Raw genomic sequence first — 16,800 nt, forward strand, 5'->3', positions numbered from 1 at the left:
CTGGGCTGGAATACCTGTTCACAGGTGCCAGAAGTTGGTCGACTCCATGCAACACAGATGTGAAGCAGTTCTCAGAAATAATGGTTATGCAACTAAATATTAGTGCAGTGATTCAAAGTAAAGCAAACTCTTGAGACACTTTTCAGTTCATACAGTAAATGTTTGAGTTTGTAAAGAAAAATGCAAATACTGCTATTTTTTTGAACAGCCTAATATTCTCCTTTAATATTATCCTAATTTCTTCACTTTCTGTAAAGGTATAACACAAACTTGATCAATTTTGGTCATGTTTTGATTTGGAATTGAATGTGCAGTGTTCCCAATGCATTGATATTATGGAATTAAAAGCTATTCTAAGGATTTTGAGCATTATTCACTTTTTTTTAAACACACTGCTATTATTCTGAACACAACTGTATCTGTCACTGTCTTGTTGAGTTAAGTACTACCAGCAATATATACAAGTTTACATACATGAAATATCCAGTTACACAGGCCTGAACAAACAAGGCACAGATGAAATACAGATATACTATTCTCACTGTAAGCAATAATAAAATATACTTATACTAGTATTTGTATTTTATTGGAGTGAAATTTGGCTGTAGGTTAATTTCTCCATCTAAGTTTAAAGAAATTACAAATTTGGGATGTTAGAAAAGTAAGTAAGTAAGTAAAGTTTATTTGTATAGCACCTTTCACAGATAAAAATCACAAAGTGCTTCACAATAAAATGTAATACAACACATTAAAATACAAGAACATTAAATACAAATAGAAAACATAACCAACAACCATAAAAACAAAGCAAAAAAAAAAGCAGATAGTTTCTCAAAAACACAGAAATATATGAAATGAAAGCATGATAGTCTCAAAAGAACCTGTACAAAACACCAGTATAAATCTATGGTCTTCACACATTTTGAAAATAGAGGGATAAAAATCTATGTATTCATTTAAAGGATGTCTTATTTTATTATTGATCATAGATTTATCACATACGTACTAATCAAGATAATAATGGTCACAGTCAGAGGATGGTAAGCAGTGTATTTTATTAGGTGAAAAACAACTTTTACAAAATTCAAATAAACCCATAATTACAAATACATCCTTACCAGTGATTTATACCATTTACTATTAAATAAAAGCAAGCAGAATTTGCTGTTTACTAAATGCAAAATAGAATTTGTGAGCTTCGAAGTGAAGCACAAACCAGAATAAATAAGAATACAAACAGGTTTGGTTTGAATTCATTCAGTTGTCAAATAAGCAATGCATATGCTCAATATGTTGGTTCTCTTCAACCAACAGGCTGCACACTAACTAAAATAATACTCAGATACAAACTAAATGGTTGTATTCTGAGCCGAGGCAGTATCTGAGAAATGTGTTTTAGAAAATTAGAATAAATTTCCTGGAAAATATTTTTGTGGAGGAGGCGTCAAGGACATCGTTGGAATTGAGAACATTTTGTTTTGTTCAGGTACAGTGATCGACGGTGTCTCAATCAAATCTAAATTAAAAAAAAAAAGAGAGAAAACAAGACAGGATACAGTTCATATTAAGACAAAAAAATAAGACAAATGAAAACCCTTTAACCAGGCAATGTCTTTAAAATGTCTTATTTTCCACACCATTCATTCACCTTGCAGTCTAAATGTCCTCTTTATTACCTTCATCAGATCTTTTGCCCTGAGATGGAGAGATGTCTTCCTCCTCATCTGGGCCCAAGTCCTCAATCAGGTTCAGAGCCTCCCTGCCTTGTGACTCTGTGAAGAAGGTCTCCACTTGGGGAGGAGCTGCAGCTGGAACAGGGGCTTGGGTCAGGGCTGGGACTGGGACAGCTTCTGGAGCTGGAGCCGAATCTTGGACAACGCTTGGAGCCGTATCTAGGGCTTTGGCGGGAGATGGAGCAGGAGCTGAAGGTGAAAAAAGGACTGGAGTCGGATAAATTTGAGATGGAGAAGTCAGATCAGGAGCAAAGACAGGGCTTTGGATGGATCCAAGCACTGGCAGAGGTGCAGGGGCAGCAAGGACAGATGATGGTTCTGATTCCGGAGCAAGTAAGGGAGATAGAGAGCCTGGTGTTTGATCTGGGATGACCTCAGCAGGTTCAGGCACCACCACCACTGAAGGAGCTCCCTGAGGCACTGCTGGCTCCTCCTGAATGACAGATATCTTGGGCGTGGGCTCACTCTTCTTGGGCCTCCCTCTCCTCTTTATGCCACTCTCAGTCCTGGGTCTTTTCCTCTGGCTCTCCACCCTGAGAAAATACAACAATTGTAATCAACCTCAAAAGCAGTGGACATTGATACAGCTCTTTGTGATACTTTTGCTAAGCTAATAGTACAAAGTCCTTGACCTGGATCTTGGGCGTCAATAGTAACACATGAGCAACCTTTGGTTTCCTCTTGCTCCATATTCAATATAAAGCAGAGGAGTGATAAGCAACTGGAGTGCTGATAATGACGTAACTATGCATTGTGAAGTACAGTGTTTTATAAAGTAAGTTTTGTTAATAAAGCCTTATATAAACATGTCTAACCAATGCTAAAATTGTATTCCCCCCCATTGCATTAAGACAATTATTTACTGTATCATTACACTGGTATATACTGTAGATTTCTAGGTCTGCACTGCTAAAACTATAATGGTTACTTCAAATGAACATAACTGTAAATGTAGGTCAATGCATTAACATTGGCTGTGCCTTTCTATAAATTTACCCAAAAACCCACTGGTTAGTCTCATTCTCTTCTGCTTCAGCCTTCCTCTTCCTGAGAAGATCCCTGTCTCGCAATCGGCGACAGATCCCACCTATAAAACAGAGAAACCATGCTAACAAGGGCAGTGTGAAATTATAGACATACAGAGCAGTATTTTTCACGCATGACCGGCAAATGTGGATGACTGATGGCATTTAAAGATGTGGTTTATAGACTTTTTCTTTTCTTTCAGCTACACACTGGCAAGTCTTTGACTGAAACATTTCCACACTATGGTTTAAAATACGGAAATACTAAACATGTCTCTCATTTGTAGTAACAGCAGCTTAGCTATTTCTGAGTTGACCAAAAGACACCACACAGTCTGCAAATGAAGAACTGTTCACCCAAATTTCTAGTGTGGAAATACTTAAGTACTTCATTTTAAAAGAAGATAAGTAAATCTTAAAAGTTACCTTGGTCCTCATTCTGATTTTTATATTCCGACTCCTGCTTCTCTGGTTGCAATGTCTCCTCCATTCTGAGTCCTGCTACTGTATGAACGAATTCAACTAATTTAAGACAGGCTAGCACAGAAAAGAAGACAGAATAACTTCTGACTGTTTTCTAGTCCCACCCAAAAATGAATTATCTGGTTAACCATTACCATAGTGCTGGAAGAGTTCTTGCAGCTTTGGTCTTATCATATTTGTAAAGCTGGAGGAGTTGGCACAGCATTGAGAGAGAGAGAGAGAGAGAGAGAGAGAGAGAGAGAGAGAGAGAGAGAGAGAAGACTGGAGCAAGTTATTTGAGGGCAGCGTGTATAGGGATAAAATATGTAGGCTATGTGGTATAGGGGGAAATACACAGAAGTTGGCTTATTAGACTAACATGTCTTAATTATACTAATAAACAGACTAGAAAATAGAAAGGACTCAGTTTTCACTGTTGCTTAGCAATGGCCAAAGTATAATTTATAGCTATATATAGACAATTATTTAATGACTAAACTGCCTAATGTTGTTGAAGGGAACAAAACAGGTCAAGAGTTAAAGGAAGTTCTGAATCTGACTACTGTGTTGAAAAGGCATCAGACAGCCTGAGACTAAGCAAGAAAGCATGTCTTCAACCGGAGTAAGGGCATACATCTTATCGCACTGGTGGAGAGCTGCTCAATTGGGGTGTGTTCTCAATCTTCTCCCAGCACATTGAGCCCTGATGTGTGTGTGTGTGTGTGTGTGTGTGTGTGTGTGTGTGTGTGTGTGTGTGTGTGTGTTTGAGCCACTCAGAGAAAGAAGCTGTCCAGCAGAGTCAATAACACTCAACTGCCAACTGCCTCCAGCACTGTAGGGGAAATGTTGAGGGTCCCTTGGTTAAATTCAAGGAGCATCTTGCAATTTACATACTCTTTCTAAAAGTATAGATAACTGTATGTCAATCCAAACTGTCTTTTTCGTGTAGTACATTCTTTATGGATGAACTTATGGCTGCAAAAAATGGCTTATGGCTTTTTTGCAGTGGAAAATTTGCACCTTCACCTGTTTTGTCCAGGGTAGATCTTGCAAGGCCATACAATGGCAACTAGTATAACTTCCTTCTCCGGGATACACTGACTGAGAATAATTAACTGTCCCTGTGTAAAATTCTAACAAAAACACACAGTCACACATTTAAACTACCTTGAACATTTAGCAGCACCTCCAGTATCAATATTGACTTCCAGCTGACCAAAAGACCACAGGCTGCTGCACACGGTTAACTCTTCAGCTGATAACACACAGACACAAGAATGGACTCCTTCCAAGTATGCACATCTTTCTAAATTACAGATTATTACCAGCATTACATTACACACACATCCATATCGTTGCACAATGAAACTCATATTTGAGGAATGGCAAAGCAGATATTACAGTGCCATCTTCTGGTGTACATTTTCAACTACTAAAAACTGATTTAAAACCTACATACAACTTGCACAAGGCCAAAAACTATTTAAATAATGTACCCTGGACAGTTGACATCCTATGTTAAATCTTTACTATACTACTAACCTTAAAAATATATCCATCATTTTACCAAAACCCAGAATAAAATTGTTGATTCATATTTCAATTTTTAAAAATCCACAATTCCTTTTCCAATCCAATTTCCTTTTTATTACTCAGTAGACTTCTACTTGAGGGCTCTGGTGTCTCAGGAAGTAAAAGGGGGGTTGGGGTCGGAAGGGGTGCCCTACTCTCCATGTGTATATACAATGCTCTCTTTACTGCAAACCAAACACACCCCTCCTTTCTCGCAGTGTGTCCAAACGGTTAAATGAATCTGGCATTTATGAACCAAACGTACAACACAATTTATCCATTGTGCACTTTATTGATGAAAATGGTGACAAGGATTACGAATTTATCATTGAATGGGCTTCAATTATAAGCTACAAGTATGCATTTTGCCAAACAAAGGAAGACAACAGGTTTAAGTAGTAATCATAGCAGGACTTCATGTTGTTAGATGTTCGCCTTATTTACACATTCAATATGAAACAATAACAATATGATGTCAAATATATCAAAAGCGGGCAGGCTTTCAAGCTATGAAACTTTAAGTTAGGCAGATAAACAACGTTGACTATATGACCTACTTTATCGACGTCTAATTGCTATTTTGCGTAAATCGACATGCATTCTGCATGCTTTCATTTAATAAAACTGACTTTACAGACAAAAGGCTCTTGTCTTCACTAAACATAGTACAGCACTTTCCTCGCAGAAATAAATTGCACCACAACACTGTTTCGGGGCAGCGTCATGTTTTGTGACTGCAATGCCTTATAGAGGCGATGGGCGTTTCTGGACGCAGATGGCGCTGTTGAGCATATATTTTGTTTCAGTCCCGTTTCCCTCCATGGTGTCTCCTCTCTCCGACTAACTTAGCGTTTGGCTCAGTTCATTATACAGTCCTATATTCTCCCTCCATTAGGGCATCTCTGCCTTTGGACTGAAGATCCCACCAAAACCCACGAGAGAAAAGTTTTACTTTCATAGGGCAAGATGGACATGAAAAAGAGGATCCACTTGGAGCTAAGAAACAGGACACCGTCTGATGTGAGTCGTGCTTTTTAAAACCAACCCTTAGTTTTCTGGCTAGCCTTGCTAGCCAGCTTGCTACTTTTTTTGCTTTGCGAGTGACCTGTGTGGCTAACGTAATGGTGACCACATGGGCTTTAGATTATGTTTCTCGTGTATAATAGGGCGGAAAACACTCGCACAACAAGCTTAATCCTTTATACTGTTCTGGATTGGGCGTATAGGGGCAACGAGAGGAGAAAAGCTGTATTCAATCGTTACTTTGAAACGGCGATTCCTAAGCTTGCTGGCATTATTGCAGTGCTTTAACCGTTTCGCAGCCTCCTTGGTCAGCGGTGCACACACGATTCGGCTCGACTCTCCCGTTGTACCACGATTAGTAAACTTATTTTTACGCTGATATATTGGGAAATTTGCTTCCTGCGCCGCGTTTGGCATTCATAGAGCGGTATATTTCATACAGACCTTGGAAGCCATGTTTGCTGCTAGCATTACTGCTAAAATGGGGCTCTTTTTTTTTTTTAATCACAAATGCTCTTTACAACTTCAAGGCGTTCGTGTTAAAAATGTAGTTTTTGTTACATGTAAACGGGCCATCGCCGATCACGAGTTACATCTTGAAATGTCTAACGTTAGAGTACGTTAATATCAAATGGGCAGATTCAGCAGCGACAACAAAAAACAGTCACTTGATTCACGAGTCATCCATACCTTGAGCACTTAACGTTAAGCCACTGTTACTATAATCCTAGCCAGTTGATGTTTACACAAACTGTAGCAAATAGCCAACTATTCCTGTTACCGTGAATTGTTTAAAGCCACGTTTAAACTGTTGCGATTTGTAAGTTTTTTTTAAAGGGAGTGTGCAGCAATTTATTCCCCCAAAATACTTACACGCTCGCATAGCAGTTACGTTACCATTTCATATCCTGGCATCTACTCATCTAAATATTGCACTTATTTAATGAAGTCTGGTGATCCGATGATTCGGAGTCATTCAGGCAGCAGCAGCCACCTAACTTGGTGTTTTTGTTCCCGCCACATTACCCCCTTCGCTACATTAGTCAAAGACAACAAAATACATCCAGTTGTAAAATGAAAACGTCAAGACAACGATTAATCGTCTAGTAACGTTACTTGTCATTAGAGCTAAACTTGTTGCTTGTAACTAAAACGGATCGATTAGTTCGCCAGCGGCTTCATTAACCGAGCCAGTCTGCTTGAATGACACGGAGATCCGGTGCACCGCGCTTGATGCGTGGGCAGACAAAAACTCGACGGTCGGCGTTTCCTCTCAACTCATGCATGAAATAAAACTAATTTAACATCGAAAAATGACTCAGATCAGGTTAATGTGTAACTAACGATAATGCCTCTTTCTAAACAGCACTTTTTGCCATTGAATTGTTCAGAGAACTGCATAACGTTACTGTATCTCAGGAATCGCCATGTTGTCATTCTGTCGTCTTTGAAGCTCTGGGAGAAAGAACTGTCTCCATCTTTGTTTTTACTAAATTTCCGTTCTCAATATATCTCCTTCGCCACTTCGACCTGAAAAACGATGTTGTACCCTGTAACAAACTGGCAACACCGGTCGTTTGCTCGACGACAAAGAATACTCCACTTCCCAAATGAAAGCTGGTTTAACGAAAAAGAGAGTCTTTACTAAGGGTGTATTCGCAATCCTTTCCGTTGCTGTTGGCTAATGGCGGGCAGACAGACCTCTGTAGCTGCTCCTCTACTGCACGGCAGCGTTTAAAAGGGGCAATGGATAGCCTGTAGCAAGCTAGCGCACTAAAAATCATTGCATTTGTCATTAGTGACTGCATCAGCAGGCCATGGGTAGCTACTGCTTTGCTCTTCCTCGTTTCAATGAAATCAATATATTATCAGTCGTGTCCGGATAAAATAAACACGAAAGTGTATATAGATTAAGATACAGTATCCGTTTCTGTGTTTTACTTGACAAATCGTGATCTTTGACGTTTGACAACAACTTTTTTTTTTTGCAACGTTATTGTTCAATATTGAATTACGCAACCACCTTTAACTGACTCAAACTAACTCCGCCTCTAGACTTGTTTTTCTGATATTTTACAGCAACTACAAAATACATTTTAATAACGTTACACAAAGTAAAGGGCCATTTTGCATAACAACAACAACATCCCCTATTAAACACATTGTGGTTATGTCGTTTTGTTTACAAAAGTTACATTATTTTGTTTTAGAAAGGAGAGTTTGTAAAATATTTTAGATATTATTTACAAATTTGTTTTTGAATACATTGTAGTTATGGATCAGTAGTAGGTCTATTTATAGTTTAACTAAATGCATACGACTGGATATTTTTTTTGATATATTATGCTTTTCTATATTTCAGGTACGAGAACTTGTCCTTGACAATTGTCGATCTGTTGAAGGAAAAATCGAAGGCCTCACAGCTGAGTTTGTCAACCTGGAATTCCTTAGCTTGATAAATGTTGGCTTAATGTCAGTCTCCAACTTGCCCAAACTAGGAAAACTTAAAAAGGTAAATATTAATGTTTCACCTTCTTACCTCCATCTAAAAGCTGAATTGTGTTAAAGTGTCAGCTGGAATAATATTTCCTTCTACCATCTTTCAGCTGGAGTTGAGTGACAACAGAATTAGTGGCGGCCTTGATGTTTTAGCAGAGAAACTACCCAACCTCACACATCTAAACCTGAGTGGCAACAAATTGAAAGACATCAGCACATTGGAACCGTTGGTATGTATTTCCATTTAGAAGCAACACCACACATATCCATGTGCATGCCTACAGAATGTGTATACTGTCTTAGGTTGTTGCAGACGATGTGCTTTGTTTTCTTATCTCATGTTAATGCCAAATTCATTAAAATTAGACAAAGCATTTTGAATATTTCTACAAAATCTTGTTCTGCAACTGTTTCAATATAAATGTGATTTCAGTTTATTAGCTGTTATTACTCATCCAACAGCATACAAATAGCATATATATTTCTAATTTCAGAGCTGCTGGTTTTATAATGCTCAGTACACATACACATCAGCATCGTGTACCCTTTAACTCTAAACATGACAGTACTAATCACAGTACTTCACTGCATTTGATCAACAGAAAAAGCTGGATAACCTGAAGAGTTTGGACCTGTTCAACTGTGAAGTGACAAACCTGAATGACTACAGAGAGAGTGTGTTCAAGCTGCTGCCCCAGCTTACCTACCTGGATGGTTATGACATGGAGGATAGGGAGGCCTCTGATTCTGACGGAGAGGTGGATGGAGATGGCGTAGATGACGATGAAGATGAAGGTAAGAAGTTCTTCCAATATCTCAGAGATGGCTCTGGTCTTCCTGCTGTAAGGATATCCTTAAATAGATAGTTGGGATATTTTGAAGTGGGGTTGTATGAGGTACTTATCCATAGTCGGTGTATTACCTAAAGTAGATGGCGGCTGGCACGCCCCAAGTTTGGAGAAACAGGCAGGAGTACCGACACGAAAGCTCAGCAATGTACGGCTGTGGACAGGGGCTGCAGCAAAACATATTTTAGCCACCTTAATAAAAAAAAAAAAAAAAAAAAAAAAAGCCTTCCTAAAAAACATCAATATCGGTTTAAGTATACGCTATATTTAGAATATTTTCATTACTTTACCTTTCCGTCAGACATCCCTTTCCGCGGTGGAACTGAAGCCTTTAAATCCATCTATGCTCTCTTTAAAGCTACTAGACCCCCTTTGACAAAAACTGTAATTTTACCTTGCAGACCTCGGGAGTTGCTGTTCTACCGCTGCCTCAATCGCATAGTTTGTTTGTGTGAAATAAGTGAATTCAAACTAACCCCTTTTTAAAACACCAAAGTCACACAATAACACAAACTTTTTTTTTAAGTCCACAATAGCTGGAAAGATATCAATATGAGATGAATATTACTGCTAAATATTAGAATACAGTTCAACCTCAACATGGCTGCCTGTCTGGTTTTGATTTTCATTATTAACTGTGTCTCTAACTTTGAAAATATAGTGTTGGATTAATTGCAGCATGGTTCCACTTTTCACTGTCTGTGATTGACTGATTGTTGCTTTTGTATTGCAGAAGGAGAGGAGGAGGAAGATGAGGATGGAGAGGAGGAGGACTTTGACGAGGAGGAGGAGGACGAGGAAGACGAAGAGGAGGTAGAAGGAGAAGAGGACGATGATGACGTCAGCGGAGAAGATGAGGTAATATACAGATAGCTAATATTATTTGGCAGAAAATCTTCTTGCAAGGCGTTTGGATGCATTGTTTCCTTTTTAATTTGTACATTTTTGTTTACCAAGGAGGAAGACTTGGGTCAGGATGGGGAAGTAGATGAAGAAGATGATGATGACGATGATGATGAAGAGGGTATGTACCGTTTCCGTAGTTTTGAATACCGTGCCCTTCACATATCAAAAAATGCATTCCGAAAGGACCTCAAAGACTTCAACACAGTAAACTACAAGTATAACACAACACTCCTGCAACCTCTCTTCATATCGCCACTCTAAACTCTCCACAAGAATTTGTTTGTTTTTATGTCTTGACAGGTGGGGCATTGCTTATACTAACTTGTAATTCAGGAGCATGAAGTACTAGGAAACTTCAGTGATATTTCAGATTGGGTTAGACAGAATCACTTGATTTTTCTTCATTAAAAAAGCACAGAACTGTAGTGGCAATGAACACTGCAGACTGGGACCAGAATCCATTGAGGCATATAATGCACACAATTTACTAACTTAAAAGTAAGCCGGAAGTACATTTACTGTTAAGTTTACTCCTTAAGATTTGAGTCCCTGGCGCCTGGGTAGCTCACCTGGTAGAGCATGCGTCCATATACAGAGGTCCAGTCCTGGCCGCAGCGGCCCCAGGTTCGGTTGCGACCTGGGGCCCTTTGCTGCATGTCATCCCCCCTCTCTCTCCCCTTTCATGTCTAAGCTGTCCTATCAAATAAAGGCCAAAAAATATCTTAAAAAGATTTGAGTCTCTAATCTTTGTATGAATTCAACAATTCTCAAATTTTTCCTCCTATTTGTGTGTACTCTTAAAGGCAGGGTTGGTAACTTTTTCCAATATACACTTTTGCATATATTGTTCGAAATGGTATTTACACCCAGACAGCAATAAATAATGCATGGGCTCTGACAAAGGAGCAAAAAAGATCCGTCATCTGCCACGCTGCGCATTCTCTACCCCTCCCCGTGTATGAGCCTGATCTCAATGCGCGTTGTCACCGCATTGCTAACAATAGTTATGTTTGTTTTAAACATTCAGTATAATATTAGGTGTTTGCTAACCAGTGAATCAGACATGAAGTACAATTGCAGTCCTTTCTCCGCTCTGCTCTGAAGCAGCGGTGCTCATGCACGTCTGTGTGGGGGTCGGACCCACCGTTACTACCCATTACTGACCACTCATAATATAACTCAAATAAGACATACTTGGATCACTTTTTTAAAAACGGTATGATAATGTAAATCAAATAAGCGTGTGAGTGTAAAACATCTGAAAAAGGAAAGGGCCAGTTAAATCCTGAAAAAGGTCAATACTGAAGATGCATATCTGACAGTTTATTTTCAGCTCCTAATCGTGTAACTTTATATCATGTAGAGAGACGGCAAAACACAATAGTGACCATTCTTAAACACTGCCCACACTCCCTAATTCCCACGAGAGGATGTCTTTGACAATGCTGAAGTATTCAAGATGTTTGTTATAGTTACAGTAAATGTTAAGAACCCTGTGTATGTATAAGATATGGAACACGTAAAGCCTGTATTTACATGTAGATTGTTAAAAACAAACATGAATCCAGTGTGCTGTGACTCAGCCTGCATGATTAAATGGTTAGACTGAGTCTTGCTGCTGTTGTAGTGCCTCCAGATGAAATATTAGATTTATATTCACTGTTAAAATTGAAGTTTTGTCATCTTGGCACCCAGTGTGACACATACTTCCTCTTTGCCCCCAGAAGCAGAAGCTGGCAAAGGAGAGAAGAGAAAGCGAGACCCAGAGGATGAGGACGACGATGACGACGACGACGACGACGATTAAGAGCAAAACGGAAAACGAGAGCTTTCCGAGTTACCCTTACTCCCCCACAAACCCGAACGTCCGCCCTCCTACAACTCGCACCGCCTTTGTAATCCACGTCAACCCCCCAGCTCTGAGCTCTTTTTATGGGACAAGACTGTACCGGATGGGTGGGCCGAGTGGAGCTGCCGACCCCTTTTTTTCTCCCCACCATGGAACTGAGAGCCACCAAACACCCTCCACCTCACCCACCCCACGGCCCCCAGGTTCTCAGGCAGCCCAGCACTCAGCATTCCACAATTTCACTGTCGACCCCTCTTTATGTATTCCCGTGTGAGGACTTTGGGACTGGTATCTAGTTTTGGGTCTGTGCTTTTAATATTTTGTTGGATGAATTATTTTTTGTTGTTGGGTTTATTATTTCTCTTTTTTTTTGTCTATTTTTTTTCTTCTGTTCCTTATTTTTCCCAATCAAATTATTGCTATAGCAGCTGTGCAACCAGCGAGCCATGATTTTTAGTGTGGCTGCCTGTTGCACAAATCAAAGTTGTAGCTACATTTTTACTTTCTGTATGACAAAAAAAAAAAATTTGTAAATAAAATGTTAACATTTTGTGCTTTTCTCTCCTTGCTGCCTTGCTTTACTGGTGTCCAAAGATAAAATTATGAAATGATGGCCGTCATCCACCCCTGCTGTTATTCTGCACTGATAGTGACTGTAGACAACAGTCCACAGAAAAAGTCTAGTCTTAAGACGGGTTTAGATAGTCTCCCGTTTTTTAAATTTTAAAGACAAGCCAGGCAATCGTACAGATGAAAGAAGTTGGCCGTCTACATGTTGCAGCCTCAGAGACTCCAAATAGTCAACAGATTACTGAAGAGCAGCACTTTGATGTACAGACATGTTTACAGAAATAGCTAACTGCTCAATATTAATTTGAGTCATTGAGTGAAATGTCTCACGACTTAACCACTTGAACACTAAGCATATCGTGTAGGCTACACGACTTGCCATGTTGTAACTGAGCACACGAGTTCTATTTGACGGCAGCATTAAAATAAATGCATATTTTAATCATCCGCGGTCCTACATTTAATCAAACTGTGCACTTGGTAGGCTAAATTTGGTAGCAGTTGTTGAACTTGCTGGCTTAAGATGCAGGAGGAAACGTGACATACTGAAATAAAACGCAAGACATGAAATGTGTTATCAGGAAAAATGCCTCAATGAAATAAAAAAAGGGCACTTTTTAAATAAATGCAATTAAATAAGTTAAATCCAATAAATAGTAGTTATGAAAAGGAATGATGAAATAACATTAGACATTGCATTATTAAAGCATTAGTTTTAATAATTTCTTTATTTTTAATACACAACTTGATTTATTTCATAATGTATTTTTTGGTTTTAATATTGAACATTTTGAGGTTCCATAGTAGCCCATGTGGTCACACAGTGACATAGGCCAACAATAAAGAGAGTGTATAGCGTAAATTCTGCTGTGTGACTGTTCAGTCACTATAAAAACAGTGCTGAAGAAATGACATCAAAAAATGGCAGCTGCTCTGTTATTTAGCTAGAGATATGCAGTATTTATTTGTGTTATAAACTACATAAAGCATTTGATTCCCAAGCTAGCAAATGATTGTTCTTTAAATGCACAATTTTGGCAGAAACTTTAAACAATCCTTTTTTCATTTGCATTTCCAGACTTTTGAGAGGGAGAACAATTATAAAAATATAAAAAAAAAAAAAAAAAAAAAAAAAAGTTTTTTGGATGAGGAAAAAAATCCATTTGAATAAATATTGAGGAAACATGGACATGATTAAGCTGGTTGGAATGGCTCTGGAAGTAAAAACTGTCACCTTCAACTGTTGTGATGTGGTCAAACAGCCAAATGAGTCTTTGAGCAAGTCCACTGGCTGACTGTAAAAACAGCAGTACACAGTGGGAATGTGTTCACCGTCCACCAACAGCAGTGGTGGTTTGGAGTTTACACTGGCTGGGGTGTTGCTGCTCCAGGACAAAAGTCAGCCAGAGATGAAGCTGTGCTAGAACTGTCCTGCCAGAGGTCAAAAGGTTCACAATTGTATTGAGGCCAGTGTGTCTGTAGGCTATGTGTGGGTTGGTGTGGCAGTTTCCATGTGGCAAATCTTTGACAAGTGGCCATGAAAGGTTAAGCCTAGAATATCATTATGGTGCTTGTGCCCCTGACTACATACTAAATACAGGCATGCATGATAATTTGTGCTGTATCTGGTTATCTTAGGATCAGTAGCTATATTATTTGTGTTGCCTAATATCTGAAAACACTTCTGTAACATCTATGCATATTTACATGCCAATCAGAAAAGTGTTCCTCTTAAAGCTATAGTGCGTAGTTTCTACTGCCCCCATGAGGAAATCTAAGTAATAACAACAAAACTGTCGGCGCCCATAGAGATGAGAAAAGGGAATGTTTAAATTCTGAAAGCAACAAATATGATGAACTGACAGCACAGTGGCAAAAACTATTTAGAAGTACCTTGAGGGAAACTGCCATTAGGGTAGACTTTACTAACTGCTTAGTGTAAATTTGTGTGTACTTAATTCTGGTTATTTAAGTCTTTGCATTAACAAATTATCACAGCTAAGCCTTGTAAAAACATTCATGAGTTCCCTATCACATGTAAGTAAAATGTTTATATCAAGAGATGAAGACCTGTCTCCCTGTTGGGCTCACTTCTGTTCCACAATCTTATTTCAAAGCTGAACCATCATACTGGGAATCTCTCTCCATCTTCTAAAAAACACATATCTACTTATCTGTTTTAGGATTTATCATCCCTGTTGTCCTAAAATTTAGCTTTACAATTCATTCTTGTCACTGGAAACAACAGCTGAGAAAAACAACTATCTCTACTCAAGGTCCACTTACAGTACTTATAAAGCTCATCTACTAATGAAAACCGTTTAAAGCTCCAGAACAAGCGATGAATAGACCTTGAGTGGAGATTGTTTATAAATGTCAAGCTCAATAATTATTTTGTTAGCATTTAACAACTCAACAGGTCCTGCGTAGGACTGTGCAATATAAATAAAATCCTATCTAATTTTAGATTGTAATATGTAAGGAATAATGTAGAGAGAGCTGGTCATTATTGCGAATTAGAACCCTAAAAGGGTGATGCAGGTTCCCGACCCAGGAACAATATATATCATCATATGTTACATTTACTGGAAAATCTATTTTACCTATCTATCCACTACAGTAGTAGATACTCTTTCAGCTTAAAATACGAACAGAAAACCCCAGTGTCATGTTTCAGATTTTAACAGAGAGCAATAAAAGACACCCAAATACATTCATAACTGAAAGCGAGTGGATCCCAAACTAACCCAGAAGTGGTGCAAGACTCCGGCTCTACAATGGCTTTAAATTGTTTCTTCACAGTGACTCCACATCAAGAAAAAAGCAAGCAGGCTTTTTATCCTTTTTAAAAACAGTTTGCGTGCTGTATTCGCCAAAAATTCAAGTACTTGATTAAATGGTATTTTTCCTTTGACTGTATTTTAAAATAAATATAAAACTTAACTGCTACATAGCATCAGGTACAGAATTGGCTTACACAATAGCCACTGTAAAACGGGTTGATTATTCACCAATTTTCCAGTAAATTTTCCAGTCATCCAAAAATAAAAACAAATGCAGCTCAATGTAACGCAACAACACAGCTGGAATGATATTGTCATTCATTTAGATCACTCTCATTCAAGCACACATTAAAACACCACAGCCATCTCCACTTACAGTAGTTTAAATATTGAAAACAAAAAAACAATCACCAAGCATAAAAAAAAAAAAATTAGCGTTATCGCACAGGATGTCTGCTCCTGCCCTGAAACAACTTTTAAACAACACGCAGACAGCCCCATCATTCAGTCAAGACAGGCACAGACATCCTTTTTCATCTCTGAGCTACAAAGAGCATACAAAAGCTAAAAAATACAATTAATTTGCATAGCTGTGAAGCATAAAAAATAAACAGGGTAAAGATCAACAGGTGCAAAGAGTTTTAAATCGTGTTACAGCTGGGTGAGAATGTGTTTGAGTGTATTTATATGAACAAAGAATATGTGCACCCGACTGAAAGAAAACACAAAGTTGAGGTTTAAAAATCACCCCTGTGCAGTGAGTAGTGGGCTCATTAAAGGATAAGAGGTGAGTCAGGACCTTAAGAAGAGGTGTGAAGATGGAGTAAGGAAGTTTGTACAGTAATGCACATGTTCCACGAGGGGGTGAAGGTGACCCCCGTGGGTCAGACAAGTCTTAAGGTGAGCTCTGGTGAGATTGGGAGTTTTTGATGTTCTTAATCTCCAGCTCCAGCTGTTTGACGCGCACGTCCCTCTGGTTGAGGAGCTCCCTCAACCGTCGGATTTCCTCCTGCTGCTTGTGGAACTTCAGACGCAGCTGTGGACAAAACACATGCACAATATATTGGAATATATATCAAGGGTGTAACTTCCATTAGAGAAATGAAATCCTTTATTTGAATAAAGTGATTCATCACATTGAATGAGTTAGTCTTTTGTTTATTAAATCAACTTTCTTTAATGAATATAACTCAACATAAACACATGAAGGCAACAGGCCAATCCAATAAGGGCATCAAATAATGATGAAATAATAATAAAATAATCCCACCTTTAGGCTTACAGCAACATTATGCTAACTAAATATATATAGTTAGTATAAAATATAAAATATAGTATTATATAAAATATTAATAAAATCAATTTTTGGGACTTTACAATGCTCTGGAGTTATTGGAAATGTTTGGATTACACGAGTCAGGAACAATCCTACGTAGCCACCACTGAAATCTAATTCTACAAATAGTATAATACTAATAATATAATAATATTAGTGTAGCCTAATCTTTATCTGCAACTTTGCAGCAATAC

The 16,800-nt window shown here is 38.5% G+C and overlaps 3 protein-coding genes across 6 annotated transcripts in view; 1 reads left to right on the top strand and 2 right to left on the bottom strand.

Annotated features, from left to right (window-relative positions):
- Positions 1-1,030: 1,030 nt before the first annotated feature.
- hemgn (hemogen) lies at positions 1,031-3,458 on the bottom strand. 2 transcript variants are annotated; one of them, XM_031276728.2, is made up of 4 exons: positions 3,185-3,458; positions 2,742-2,820; positions 1,677-2,266; positions 1,031-1,516 (listed from the first exon to the last, which is right to left on the bottom strand). In XM_031276728.2, exons 1-4 carry the CDS (start codon positions 3,246-3,248, stop codon positions 1,404-1,406), a joined length of 846 nt encoding a protein of 281 aa, XP_031132588.2. In that variant the 5' UTR covers positions 3,249-3,458; the 3' UTR covers positions 1,031-1,403. The 2 variants fall into 2 exon arrangements, with proteins under 2 accessions (XP_031132588.2, XP_031132587.2); XM_031276727.2 differs by having other exon boundaries at positions 2,730-2,820.
- A 2,060-nt stretch (positions 3,459-5,518) lies between these two features.
- anp32b (acidic (leucine-rich) nuclear phosphoprotein 32 family, member B) lies at positions 5,519-12,462 on the top strand. Of its 2 annotated transcripts, none has more exons than XM_031276731.2 (7): positions 5,519-5,812; positions 8,178-8,327; positions 8,422-8,544; positions 8,917-9,109; positions 9,896-10,020; positions 10,120-10,186; positions 11,796-12,462. In XM_031276731.2, exons 1-7 carry the CDS (start codon positions 5,759-5,761, stop codon positions 11,873-11,875), a joined length of 792 nt encoding a protein of 263 aa, XP_031132591.1. In that variant the 5' UTR covers positions 5,519-5,758; the 3' UTR covers positions 11,876-12,462. The 2 variants fall into 2 exon arrangements, with proteins under 2 accessions (XP_031132591.1, XP_031132590.1); XM_031276730.2 differs by having other exon boundaries at positions 5,530-5,812; positions 11,793-12,457.
- A 2,738-nt stretch (positions 12,463-15,200) lies between these two features.
- The window catches only part of coro2a (coronin, actin binding protein, 2A), a 43,485-nt gene continuing 41,885 nt past the window's right edge, over positions 15,201-16,800 (bottom strand). For both annotated transcript variants that reach the window (XM_031276725.2, XM_031276726.2), the window contains exon 12: positions 15,201-16,306. In XM_031276725.2, the coding sequence (XP_031132585.1) occupies positions 16,166-16,306 (141 nt within the window). In that variant the 3' untranslated portion in view covers positions 15,201-16,165. The remainder of the gene's footprint in view (positions 16,307-16,800) is intronic.

This window comes from Sander lucioperca, chromosome 4, assembly GCF_008315115.2.
Source record: "Sander lucioperca isolate FBNREF2018 chromosome 4, SLUC_FBN_1.2, whole genome shotgun sequence".
NCBI classification, from domain to species: Eukaryota; Metazoa; Chordata; class Actinopteri; order Perciformes; family Percidae; genus Sander; species Sander lucioperca.